At 47.8% G+C, this 14484-nt stretch overlaps 1 protein-coding gene across 2 annotated transcripts in view; it reads right to left on the minus strand.

Annotated features, from left to right (window-relative positions):
* Positions 1 to 14045, minus strand: part of RHOT2 (ras homolog family member T2) — a 39206-nt gene extending 25161 nt beyond the window's left edge. The window contains exons 1-8 of one of the 2 annotated variants that reach the window (XM_040356309.1): positions 13918 to 14045; positions 9655 to 9713; positions 6397 to 6478; positions 4333 to 4376; positions 3567 to 3620; positions 1444 to 1496; positions 1244 to 1352; positions 1030 to 1131 (exon numbers count right to left, since the gene is read on the minus strand). In XM_040356309.1, coding sequence (XP_040212243.1) covers positions 1030 to 1131; positions 1244 to 1352; positions 1444 to 1496; positions 3567 to 3620; positions 4333 to 4376; positions 6397 to 6478; positions 9655 to 9713; positions 13918 to 13954 — 540 coding nt within the window. In that variant the 5' untranslated portion in view covers positions 13955 to 14045. Of the gene's footprint in view, positions 1 to 1029; positions 1132 to 1243; positions 1353 to 1443; positions 1497 to 3566; positions 3621 to 4332; positions 4377 to 6396; positions 6479 to 9654; positions 9714 to 10411; positions 10636 to 13917 lie in introns of those variants that run through there. The other variant, XM_040356310.1, reaches the window with a different exon arrangement.
* Positions 14046 to 14484: the final 439 nt, after the last annotated feature.

The following is a 14484-nucleotide window of genomic DNA, read 5'->3' on the forward strand; positions in this document are numbered from 1 at the left end:
TTCTCTGCCCCCCCGGCTTTCAGCTGCTTTAGTGAAATCAGTGGTGATCAGTGCTTGTAACTCTCCCACACACCGATCACCGCTGACTGTCTCCGCATCCTCCTCCAGCCCCCCTTCGTTCTGCTGCTGTCTTCCTCCCTCCATGCTGCGGTCTCCCTCCGTGTCCCCCTCCATGCTGCGGTCTCCCTCCGTGTCCCCCTCCATGCTGCGGTCTCCCTCCGTGTCCCCCTCCATGCTGCGGTCTCCCTCCGTGTCCCCCTCCATGCTGCGGTCTCCCTCCGTGTCCCCCTCCATGCTGCGGTCTCCCTCCGTGCCCCCCTCCATGCTGCGGTCTCCCTCCGTGTCCCCCTCCATGCTGCGGTCTCCCTCCGTGTCCCCCTCCATGCTGCGGTCTCCCTCCGTGTCCCCCTCCATGCTCCGTGTCCCTCTCCATGCTGCGGTCTCCCTCCGTGTCCCCCTCCATGCAGCGATCTCCCTCCCTCCATGCAGCGATCTCCCTCCCTCCTTACTGTTCGGAATGTAAAGAGTCAGTGATGTTTCAGTTTATGAATGGAGAGTCTTCTCTCCATTAGTTTTCAGCGCAGCTGAGGCTGCTGAGAAAGGGACTGGGGAATCTGTGTCCCTAGTCCCTTTCCCTGTCTCAAAGGGGAGATGTCAGAGGTCTGTTAAGACCCCTGATATCTCACCAAAGCCCCCCAACAGGGCTAAAAAAAAAGAAAAAAAATTATTATAAAAAAAAACTGACACTGTCCACCCAAAAAAATAAAAACAAAAATTAAAATAAATTGTAAAAAAAATAAACTACTGGACACATGTGCCACTGTCACATGAGATTAAAAAAAAATATCGGTATTCGGTATCAGCGAGTACTTGAAAAAAAAAATATCGGTACTTGTACTCGGTCTTAAAAAAAGTGGTATCGGGACAACCCTAGTCATGAGTATCAGCATCATTTGGTTTTATTATATGTATTGCATACAAGCATCTCTCTGTATATTCTCTTCATCTACAGTGCATCTCTTCAGTTACCTGCTTCTCCTCTGGGTCATATAAAGGTGCGGTGGGGTGTAGTACTGCTTTCTGGGCATAGTAGAAGACTTCGGAGATGTTCTTGAGGTTTTTAGCTGAACACTGGAAAGTAAAAAAATAAAAGTGGTCACTCAACACCCAAAAAAAACACCCCAAAAAAAAAGTGACTTCAACACCCAACAAAACACAACACATTTCACACCAAGATCTTCACCTCTACACATGTCTCGATCTCCGAGAACTGGTTCATGATGGGCAGAATGGACTCCATGGAACTGCCACATTGCAGGTCTGATTTGTTCCCCACAAGGATTATGGGAAGTCTGTATGGAAGACAAAATAGACCGATCGATCCGGTTCTTAGTAATAAAATATTAGTCGGAGTAGGGAGTGTGGTAAAACAGGTGTCTTTACCGAAAGTTGCGCTCTGCCCTGCCATTGACCATAGGAATCCACTTTGACGCAATCTAGAAAAGAGGTCTTTATTAAAGAAACTCAATAGGGACCTTATACATATTATAACTTTTTACAATACATGATGATGTTATATCCTTAGAGTCGGTTCACACTGGGGCGACTTGGGATCCGACTTGAGGTCGCCTCAAGTGGTCCCAAGTCGCGCTGTAGAGAAAAACAATGGAAGTGAATGGAAGCGGTGTTAATACACACTACTCAAGTCGCTCCGACTTCAGAAGAAGTTCCTGTACTACTTCAATCCGACTTGTAGGCGATTTGTACCCATTGATTTCAATGGAAGTCGCCTCCAAGTCTGATCACTGTCTTAACTGAAGCGACTTTCCAGGAAGATAACATACATTTCTCAGGCAAACCTCTACCTCCCTCCCCTAGAGCTGATTGTTGTTTGATTGGCCACTGGAAAGTCTCCTGTCCTGGAGACGACTTCAAGTCGTGTTGTAAATCGCCCCAGATCGCCCTGTGGTTCATGCTCAAGTCGCGTCGGAGTCGCCTCTGAAAGTCGCGCTGGAAGTCGTGTCGCCCTAGTGTGAACCGACTCTTACTGCAGATTTAGGGCTTGTTTACACTTGGTGGTTGTACAAACCCTCGGAGAGAAGTTGCACCTACAGGTAAGCCTAGATTAAGGCTTACCTGTAGGTGCTTGCAATAGCTCAGAGACCGACACGGTTTAGGAGATATTTGCAATTTCCCCTGAGCGACGCCTTCTTCTGCGCATGCGCTGTCTTGAAAGGGTATGCTGTGCAGTTTTAAGCCGGGGTCATGCCGTTAAAGGCGGCTCCTGCGCGGGAGTGATGTCACGCGGCTCCGGCCAGTCACAGAGCCGGAGATCGTGGCTCCCAGAAGAAGAGGGGTGAAGATGGATGCTCGCTGCCATGGAGGAAGACGGCGACATTGCGGGCTTCTACTGCAGGTAAGTGTCACATAATGGGCTACTATGCGATGCGAGACATAGAGGAAGTAAACCTCATCACTGTAAATTTCAAAACAAAGCACCCGTCATGAAATAAAATGGTAACTGTAAACGGGAGTCCCTTTTGCGCATAGGATGACTGAGAACTGATATCTCAGATTACATGAGATGGGACATTAATGATAATTCATGTATTGCAGGAGATCTTGACATATTACAGGTTGTTTATTCTGACCCCCAACAGGTCAATAATAATGTCTCATTCAATGTGTAACATAGACTGTTGAGATGCCAATTAAGTCTGCTACTGTGGTGATGTGAATTGGAGCTTGGTAGCCAGTCTGGCTGCCTATTATGGGATGTTTAAGTGTCTTGCTGCGATTGCATTCTGCTGTCCATTGTGTTAATTAGGTCTGCTAAGATATTTCATTGTGGATGCTAATGACACTGTATTGTGTGAAAGTCTATTGATAATAGATGTGGAATGTGACTTGTCAGCTGTAGTAATTAACTCCTCTAGATGCGGTGCCCGAATGTGTCTGGGATGTGGATTGAGGGGGGAACTCGTTAAGGACCCATTGTGTGATGTTTTGGGTGGAGAGTTTCATTGTCCCTGTAACATGCTTGTAACTGTATATAACAAGCTGAGTGTACCATTAAAAGTATTCATTCGTTAGAAAAAAGAGCTTGTCTCGTTTATTCTGGGGAATGGAATGGGTCCTGTCTGCTGGATTGTGGATTGTAGGATAAGCTGTCGTGGGTTGGTGGAATGGAGGATCGTAAATGGTGTTAACCCCTGACCGCTACAGTAACCTTACAGTCCTGTTCACACGTTGCGTTTGCTTTGCACGGCTGCATTTTAGCACGGCACCGGTCTGCGTTGCAGTATGAATGGGCCGCACAGGAGACAAGTGTTCTATTTGCGCCATTGCAGTGACGGGCGTTCTACAATGCAGTAAAACGCCTGTCACCGCACAATGTGCGAGTACAGCCCAACTTGGCCATAGAGTTTGTGTGCGTGGTAGAAACATTAAAATATTATCTCCTTTTGTGGAAGTAACTTCTAAAAACGGCTCAACGATTTGTACTGTACCATAGAATTTATTGACATTATATAGAATAACACCATTTTTTTAAATGTAGTGCTTACCATCTCTATGGTATGTAAATCTGTGACATCATAAACCACGCACACAACGTTCGCCTGCATAGGGAAAGCACGTCACATTAATTAAGTGGTAAGTTAGATGAGGAGCTTGGTAAAAAAGTTAAGTGAAGAGAGAGAGTGAATAGAACGATAGAAACAAATAATTAAAAAAAGGAGAGAGAGTGGGGGGGGAGAGAGAGAGAGAGAGAGAGAGAGAGAGAGAGAGACACACAGACAGACAGAGACAACAAACATGAAACTATGTGGTTTTTCAGCTCTTTAGCGCCACCCTTTGGGAAACTTCTGCTAATGTTGCGTTATGGTGAGCATCGCTTCTGAGCATGCGCGTTTGTACTTTGGGAGTTTTTTCCGACGGACTTGTGTACACACGATCGGATAATCTGACAGCACACAATTGTTGGCGGACAATTTTAAAGCCTGCTATCCAACATTCATCCGCGGAAAAACAATTGTCCGATGGAGCGTACAAACGGTCGGATTTTCCGACAACAGCCTGTCATCACAGAATTCCCGTCGGATAATCCGATCGTGTGTATGAGGCTTTATATGTATTATTATTATTTTTTTAGGGTTGAACTGGATGGACTTGTGTCTTTTTTCAACCCAACTATGTACACACTCAGGTTGTGCCAAATTCCATTGGCCTACTTACTAAAGACAGAAGATGCCCCCAGCAGGTGAATATGAACACTGCATCCATAAAAAAAACATGACTTTTGTTAGTAAAACCGGAGTACTTTTTACTCACCTTTGTAATCTCTTCCCTGAGCTCATCTTCAGTCTGTTCCACTTCTACAGACACAGGGAGAAGATAGTTAGCAGCATTTATATAAAAAAATTAAATAGAATAAAATTTTATATAAATTAAAAAACATTTTGTACACAGTGGGAGCCTGTCAGTAAGTCCCGGCCAATGATTCACAACCGGAAACTGCTGATCAGCTGTGTACATTCACAGCTGAGAGCTCTGTGTTGGCATTCAACACAGAGCTTTGTACACCGGGAATGGTCAGTTTCTTATCCCTGCAATGCAGGGATAAGAAACTTAGAGATCCATTAGTAAAAAGCAGCACACTATACATAGTGGTACATATTTAACCCCTCGATCGCAACCTTCTGGAGCTGGAGTGGTTAAGCTTGTATATGTGAAGTGTGAGATCTTAGGAAGTGCCGCCTCTGACCGCTGGTCTCAAGAAATGCAGAGTAAGATTTGGTGATGTTATTACTCTCTGATCACTACAGTAAAATCTTGGTTTGCGAGCATAATTTGTTCCAGAAACATGCTTGTAAACCAAAGCACTTGTATATCAAAGCATTTTTTTTTACAGGGTATAAAAGAGAAGAGAGGCGCCTCTAAGTGTAGCAATAAGTTGCTAAATGTTGTACCTAGGGTTGTCCCGATACCGCTTTTTTAGGACCGAGTACAAGTACCGATACTTTTTTTCAAGTACTCGCCGATACCGAATACCGATACTTTTTTTTTTAAAATGTGTCCCCAAATGCAGCCATGTCCCCCCCATATATGCAGCCATGTCCCCCCCCCCCCCCCATATATGCAGTCATGTCCCCCCCCCCATATATGCAGCCATGTCCCCCCCCCCCATATCCAGCCGTGTCCCGACAATATCTGCAGCCGTGTCCCCCCCATATCTGCAGCCGTGTCCCCCCCATATCTGCAGCCGTGTCCCCCCCCATATCTGCAGCCGTGTCCCCCCCATATCTGCAGCCGTGTCCCCCCCCATATCTGCAGCCGTGTCCCCCCCCATATCTGCAGCCGTGTCCCCCCCCATATCTGCAGCCGTGTCCCCCTTACCTACATGCTGCCGCGCCGCCGCTTGGTTGATACGGGTGGGGAACATTACAGCTTTCATTTGAATAGCTGTAGTGTTTTGCCCCGCACTGCGTATAGACACTCCCCCTTGCTCGGGATTGGACAGTTCACCCGAGCAAGGGGGAGTGTCTATAAGTGGTGCGGCGGGAAACACTACAGCTATTCAAATGAAAGCTGTAATGTTCCCCGCCCGTATTAACCAAGCGGCAGCAGGGATGCGGCGTAGCGGCGGCAGCAGGGGGGGGGGGCGAGTATCGGATGAGGCATCAGGGGCATTTGCAGGAGTACAAGTACTCCCGCAAATACTCTGAATCGGTCCCGATACCGATACTAGTATCGGTATCGGGACAACCCTAGTTGTACCTTCATTAAATGCAACCATATTGCTACACTTAGAGGATCCTCTCTTCTTTTTTATACTCAGTTGTGACATGACGTTACTCTTATATCAAGACATCGCTTGTATATCAAGGCAAAATGTATTAAAACACTTTGCTTGTCTTGCAAAACGCGCTCAAACCAAGTTATTCTCAAACCAAGTTACCCTCAAACCAAGTTACCCTCAAACCAAGTTACCCTCAAACCAAGTTACCCTCAAACCAAGTTACCCTCAAACCAAGTTACCCTCAAACCAAGTTACCCTCAAACCAAGGTTTTACTGTATTCTCTTTGCTGGAGAGGAAGCTATACCTGAAAAACCTGCAGTGCAAGGATCTCCCTGCTTCTGCTGAATCGGTTCTGTAGCTCAGTGATTTCTATATTTAATACAGCTTCTTGAATATTCCCCCACCAGTCATCAGAGGGGTAACTCTGACATGAGAAAGCGCAGCCCTGCCCCAACCAGGACAACAACCTTCACACAGAGACTCCATGCAGAACAAGGAATGGTATGTATGTCAAGGTGAAATATCAGCTGCAGGAGACCACAGGCCATATTGATGTCTAGTCCGGTGTCCACTGCTTGCAGTTTTTAATTTATACCTGAAAAATCCACAATGTGTGTTGGCACTTTTTCTGGGGTCACATCAGCTGGTATGGTGATTTCCTCCGCTCGAGCTGGAACCTACAATACATGATTTAATTAATTTTAATGAATTTCTAATTACATGGCAGAGACAACAAAGCCAACATCCAAAACAAGCTAATTTCTAAATAAATAAAAGCACACGAAAGTGTGTTTTATGTGTGTATTTTCTGCTTGCTCAGAATCCCATAGTATCGGGGCATCCGGTTTCTTTTTTGCAGCCAGTGATCATTTAGAGGGAGTTAGATTGAAGGGGTTTTTAGGGGGTTATTGCTTTGCCAGGATTTGGACCAACATAGATACACTATATTACCAAAAGTATTGGGACGCCTGCCTTTATTTATTTTTTATATATATACACACGCACGCACGCACGCACACTTTGACATCCCAGTCTTGGTTTGTAGGGTTCAATATTGAGTTGGCCCTCCCTTTGCAACTATAACAGATTCAACTCTTTGAGGTCAGGCACTGATGTTGGATAAGAAGGCCTGGCTCATAGTCTCCATTCTAATTCATGCCAAATGTGTTCTCATGGGGTTGAGGTCAGGACTCTGTGCAGGCCAGTCAGGTTCCTCCACCCCAAACTCGCTTATCCATGTCTCTGCACACAGCAAGGTCCATCGTCACGTTGGAACAGGAAGGGGCCGTCCCCAAACTGTTCCCACAAAGTTGGGAGCATGAAATTGTCCAAAATGTCTAGGTATGCTGACGCCTTAAGAGTTCCCTTCACTGGAACTAAGGGGCCAAGCCCAACCCCTGAAAAACAACTCCACACCATAATCCCCCCTCTACCAAATGATTTGGACCAGTGCACAAATAAAGGTCCATAAAGACATGGATGAGAGAGTTTGGGGTTGAGGAACTTGACTGTCTGGTTGTGAACAAGCAAGCTACCGCTTGTGAAACGCGTCTACCATTGCCTGTATTTGTATGACCCTTTTGACACTAAAGATGACATTCAGATAAGTTGGAGTTCCAGTGTGCGACCAATTTCTTGTTTTATTCATCTTCCATGGTGGCGAGCCGAGGTCTGCACCTGTGATCTACCTTGCACCCGATTCTGCCTGGAGCGGTGTGCTTCTCCTTGTTCTTTTCTGTGACTGGCCCGAGTGCCTGACCTCAACCCGATAGAACACCTTTGGGACGAATTAGACCAGAGACTGTGAGCCAGGCCTTCTTGTCCAACACCAGTGCCTGACCTCACAAATGCACTTCTGGAAGAATTGTCAAACATTCCCATAGACACACTCCTAAACCTTGTGGACGGCCTTCCCAGAAGAGTTGAAGCTGTTATAGCTGCAAAGGGCGGGGCCAACCCAATATTGAATCCTACAAACTAAGACTGGGATGCCATTAAAGTTCATGGAAGTCTAAAGTCAGGCGTCTCAATACTTATGGTAATATGGTGTATGTTTCCTGGTGTCTGAAGACACAGATTAGGTTGTAGATGTACACCAGCCCCAACCCATCTGTAGCTGTTCTCTCTTCTCTCCCCCAGCATTCATAGGATAGAGGCAACACCAGGAACCATTGCCCTCATGCTGCTGTCAAAACTCTGTGGGCAGAGAGTGGGGGTTGGGCTGAGCCATGCTGTGTAGGTCAATGGACACACACACAGTTTGGCTCAGGACCAAGCCCACAGGTGTGCCCCCATAGGAAGTAGCTTCAAATGGTGGCGCACAAAGAAAAGTAAAAGACCCGAGAGCACTACCGGGGCACCCTGGAAGAGGAGGTTCAGGGCCACTCTGTCCAATATCATTACACAGAGCAGGTAAGTATACAGGGTTTATTATGTATTTTTTAAATTTACTTTACAACTGCTTTAAAGGGGTTGTAAAGATTTATTTTTTTATTTTCTAAATAGGTTCCTTTAAGCTAGTGCATTGTTGGTTCACTTACCTTTTCCTTCCATTTCCCTTCTAAATGATTTTTTTTCTTTGTCTGAATTTCTCACTTCCTGTTCCTCCTCAGGAAGCTGTTCTAGCTGACTAACCCCCCAGCCAGAACGGCTCAGATGATGGGGGCAAGCTTACTGAGGAGGAACAGGAAGTGAGAAATTCAGACAAAGAAAAAAAACATTTAGAAGGGAAATGAAAGGAAGAGGTAAGTGAACCAACAATGCACTAGCTTAACCACTTAACCCCCGGACCATATTGCTGCCCAAAGACCAGAGCACTTTTTGCGATTCGGCACTGCGTCGCTTTAACTGACAATTGCGCGGTCGTGCGACGTGGCTCCCAAACAAAATTGGCGTCCTTTTTCCCCCACAAATAGAGATTTCTTTTGGTGGTATTTGATCACCTCTGCGGTTTTTAGTTTTTGCGCTATAAACGAAAATAGAGCGACAATTTTGAAAAAAAATTCAATATTTTTTACTTTTTGCTATAATAAATATCCCCCAAAAATATATAAAAAAAAACATTTTTTTTCCTCAGTTTAGGCCGATACGTATTCTTCTACATTTTTTTCGGAAAAAAAAAATCGCAATAAGCATTTATTGATTGGTTTGCGCAAAAGTTATAGCGTTTTCAAAATAGGGGGCATTTTTATTAATATTTTTTTTTTTTACTAGTAATGGCGGCGATCAGCGATTTTTTTTCGATACTGCGACATTATGGCGGACACTTCGGACACATTTTTGGGAACATTGGCATTTTTATAGCGATCAGTGCTATAAAAATGCATTAGATTACTATAAAAATGCCACTGGCAGTGAAGGGGTTAACACTAGGGGGCGGGGAAGGGGTTAAGTATGATCCCTGGGTGTGTTCTAACTGTAGGGGGGGTGGCCTCACTAGGGGAAATGACCGATCTTCTGTTCATACATTGTATGAACAGAGGATCAGCATTTCCCCCCCTGACAGGACCGGGAGGGGGGGAACGAGCAATCGAGCAATCGTGTGTGCCCGGTGGCGAACGTGCCCGCCGGGCACGGGAGCGCGCCCCTAGTGACCTGCGCGAGAGCCGGCGTTATACTACAGGCTCTCGCGCAGGGGAGCCGACTTGCCGCCGTAAAAGAACAGTGGGCAAGTAGTTAAAGGAACCTATTTAGAAAATAAAAAACGGACCTTTAATATGTATCAGAAAGAAGCCTCCCTTTCCCTGTGATTCCACAATAAATGGGTCAGATACACAATGTACACAGTCTGCTGGCAGACAGGCAATTCCCAGAATCCTCAGCAAGAGGCAAATATGAACGGCAAAGTACGAACCTCGTCAGGGAATTCTTCTCCCACCAGAGCCATAATCAGAGACGTCTTCCCCACTTGGGCTGCAGAAAGAAAGAGAAGAAGATTAATACAGAGCGAGATAGAAGTGCAGCTCACGTGTCTTCTCCGAGGAATGGAGAACACTTCTCTTATATACACCGCACTCTTCAGGGACAGATACACCAATGTCTGACTGAAGTGGAGCTTCCAGATACAACAAGCAGTATTTATCCCTTTCAAATATTTTGTTGAATTTTATAATTATCAACAAAATTATAGCCATGGCCTCGCCTAAAAACTCCTGCCCGCGGCTCCTCAGGACCGGCACGGTGTCAGCACGGGTCCTGGGGAAAAAAAATTCTAACAAATAGATTTTTTGAATAAAATGAATCGATTTGACCTACCAACTCGATTTAGTGATTCTGACACCCCGGACGACGTTATTCATGACAAAACGCGTAGGAAGGAGTCGTGACGTGTGACGTCATCCTGCATCGGGAAGCGGCAACCATTTTGCAGGTCGGAAACGATTGGTTATACATGACATGTGGATTGTTTTACATTGAAGTGAGTGCAATATTTTTTATCAATAAATTCTTTATGGAAAATACTACACTGTTGCGCATCGTTGGCTTTCCCCTGTAACGTTCGGGAGATTCGAGGCGAGACTATCGGCAGATTGGGAGCGTTTGAACAAATGTGGTGAAACATTCCCCATTGGATCCCTGTTCAGGATTGTTTTTTATATTGCTTGGCTGACCTTCCTTGTGTGGGGGTCCATGGGGCCATCTTTCCAATGAAGCATTCTGTCTAGTGACCACATTTCTTCAGCACTTTAGAACTTCTGTATATTGAAAGGACTTGATGGTCTTTCCTTAGTGGGGAATTGGATGTCACCATCGGATTATTGCTTTAGCGCTGCAGATTTATTACATTTTGTATATATATGCATATTGTTATCTTCCAGTGATATCGTGGCAGCAGCAATTTTAGCGTTTTTGATGGGACACTATTCCTCCCACTGACACCAATGATGGGACACCATTCCTCCCAATGATGGGACACTATTCCTCCCACTGACACCAATGATGGGACACTATTCCTCCCACTGACACCAATGATGGGACACCATTCCTCCCAATGATGGGACACTATACCTCCCAATGACACCAATGATGGGACACCATTCCTCCCACTGATACCAATGATGAGACACTATTCCTCCCACCGACACCAGTGATGGGGACACTATTCCTCCCACTGACACCAATGATGGAGACACTATCCCTCCCACCGACACCAATGATGGGACACTATCCCTCCCACCGACACCAATGATGGGACACTATTCCTCCCACCGACACCAATGATGGGACACTATTCCTCCCACCGACACCAATGATGGGACACTATCCCTCCCACCGACACCAATGATGGGACACTATCCCTCCCACCGACACCAATGGTGGGACACTATTCCTCCCACTGACACCAATGATGGGACACCATTCCTCCCAATGACACCAATGATGGGACACTATTCCTCCCACCGACCCCAATGATGGGACACTATTCCTCCCACCGACCCCAATGATGGGACACTATTCCTCCCACCGACCCCAATGATGGGACACTATTCCTCCCACTAACCCCAATGATGGGACACTATTCCTCCCACTGACGGGACACTATTCCTCCCACTGACACCAATGATGGGACACTATTCCTCCCACTAACCCCAATAATGGGACACTATTCCTCCCACTAACCCCAATGATGGGACACTATTCCTCCCACTAACCCCAATGATGGGACACTATTCCTCCCACTGACACCAATGTAGTGGCCTTATTCCTCCCGCCGACACCAACGATGGGGCACTTTTCCTCCCCATAATACCAAAGGTGCATTGTTTATTCCTACTGGCCACCCATCTGGCCCTTTGGTTAGAAAGTTTGGACCCCCCTGTTTAAAGTGATTGTAAAACTCCCTTATTTTTTTTTAATTGTCTCTCTGCGGCTCTCGCGGCTTCTCCTCGCATCAGATAACACCCCTAGGAGAAGCGCTCTCTCGTGGGGGGTTACCTTGCGGGCACGCTTCCGGGTGCACGCACATTTCCGCCGCAGCCCCATGTCATTGGATTTGATTGACAGCAGCGGAAGCCAATGGCTGCCAATGGAGCCGGGACCCCGTGCAGAGAGGGAGAGCGCGTCTCTGCTGGGAGAATGAAGGGGCTCAGGTGAGGAAGGATGCATTAAGGTGACAAAAACATGAAGAAGGTTTACAACCCCCTTTAGGCGCATTATTTCAGAGGGCTGGTTGGCCTAATTATGTGCGAACCAGTACATACAATATATATCTTCACCATTCATTTCAGCTGGATTGCACCTAGACAGCCGCGGCTCACAACATGACAACCGTGCGGGGGTGCAGGGGCCACAAACGGGTGTTTAGGGCCCCGCACTGGCACAGATGTGGAACTGGGAGCAGCAGTCAATGCAATCCATGAAAGGAACACCTGTGTGGGCAAACACGGGGCGTAGGCTGGAGTTCACCTGTGTGAATGACAAATAACAAGAAACAGGAGGCATGATGGGACTTGTACCCTCACCACCACCAGAGTGCCAAGTATTCATCCCTTCCACCAGAGGCGTTGCTAGGGGGGTGTGGGCCGCACCGGGTGACACCCGCTAGAGGGGTGACACCATCCCGTTTTTTTTGGGGTTATTTTTGCTGACATGCCCAGCCTGCCCTATGCAAACCCAGCCTGCTCTGTGCCACCCCAGCCTGCCCTGTACCACCCCAGCCTGCCCTGTGCCACCCCAACTTGCCCTGTGCCACCCCAACTTGCCCTGTGCCACCCCAACTTGCCCTGTGCCACCCCAACTTGCCCTGTGCCACCCCAACCCACTCAATGCCACCCTAACTTGCTCTGTACCACCCCAACCTTCCCCATGGCATTCCAACTTGCCCTATACCACCCCAACCTGCCCTATGCCACCATAACTTGCCCTATACCACCCCAACCTGCCCTATGCCACCATAACTTGCCCTATACCACCCCAACCTGCCCAATGCCACCCTAACTTGCACTATACCACCCCAACCTGCCCTGTACCACCCTAACTTGCCCTATACCACCCCAACCTGCCCAATGCCACCCTAACTTGCTCTGTACCACCCCAACCTTTCCCATGGCATTCCAACTTGCCCTATGCCACCCTAACTTGCCCTATACCACTCCAACCTGCCCTATGCCACCATAACTTGCCCTATACCACCCCAACCTGCCCAATGCCACCCTAACTTGCTCTGTACCACCCCAACCTTCCCCATGGCATTCCAACTTTCCCTATGCCACCCCAACCTGCCCTATGCCACCATAACTTGCCCTATACCACCCCAACCTGCCCAATGCCACCCTAACTTGCACTATAACACCCCAACTTGCCCTATACCACCCCAACCTGCCCAATGCCACCCTAACTTGCTCTGTACCACCCCAACCTTTCCCATGGCATTCCAACTTGCCCTATGCCACCCTAACTTGCCCTATACCACCCCAACCTGTCCAATGCCACCCTAACTTGCACTATACCACCCCAAACTAGCCTATATCACCCCAACATGCCTTATGCCACCTTAACCTGTCCTATACCACCCCACTACACCAACCTGCCACTATACTGCCCTATACTATCATTTTCAGGGGGTGGTTTGGGGTGTGCCCTGTGCCTGCTTGGTGCTGGGCAGCCTAGACAGGGGGGGGGGGGGGGGGTGACACCATGTTTTACCGCACCGGGTGACACCAACCCTAGTGACACCACTGCCTTCCACCGAGGCTCCTTAGGGAGGAGAGGGCAGAGGAGCTGGGCCAGCACAGACACTTGCAGAAGAGGAGAGGGATGTGCTAGAGAACTGACTATTCTTAGAGATCTCAGACTCGAATACAAAACAATTGATGGAAATACAAAGCACTGCAAGTCAGCATTTCCAATACAGGATTCTGCTGGGTTTATTGATTGATGAATGAGGGGGAGGGGGGTCTCCTCCTCTGTAAGGTCACCTGTGTCAGGGTCTTTCTCAGGCCGTTGCTTATAGCAACCCATAAAAACACACACACGCTACGGGCAACATGCCCTCCACTAACACGTGACCCCTGCGGGTGAGTCAAGTGTTGGCAGCACCTGTCAGAGGTGACATTGAGACACTCCCCTCCCCAGGTACGGAGACAGGTAAAGATACCCCCCGGAGAGCCCCGCTCACCCTCCCCCAGGAGGAGGATCCTCACGTCCCGCTTCATGGCTCCGGCGCCGCCAACGCCTCCGACTTCCGGGTGCCCAGGCGGACCGCCAGTGACAGAGCCCCGCCACTTCCGGCGTCCCTCTCCACCAGGCTCACGTCACATCCGCCCCCGGGCGCTTAGCTTCTACTTGCCATAGCAACGTATGGGGTGGGCGGGGCCGCTAACCTGCCTGGGAGCACGTAGGCGGCGCCTTGTACTATGACTTCGCCAGACTGTTGCCCATGGCAACCTATCAGCTCGCTGCTGTGGCTAACATGCAGGGATGTGATTGGGTATCATGGGTAACTTATCACATCCTGTGGACGCTGAACAGGCAGATGTTTCCTATAGCAACCCATCAACACACTGCTGTGATTAATGAAGGTGGAATCTAAGTAGTTGCCATGTACAGTTCATTATTCATGTACACTGCATCACCCACAGCTCTTCCTGCATGCTGGAACATATTTTTATATATATATATATATATATATATATACACCGGTGTTTCTCAACTCCGGTCCTCAAGGCGCCCCAACAGGTCATGT

This window comes from Rana temporaria, chromosome 6 (assembly GCF_905171775.1).
Source record: "Rana temporaria chromosome 6, aRanTem1.1, whole genome shotgun sequence".
NCBI lineage: Eukaryota > Metazoa > Chordata > Amphibia > Anura > Ranidae > Rana > Rana temporaria.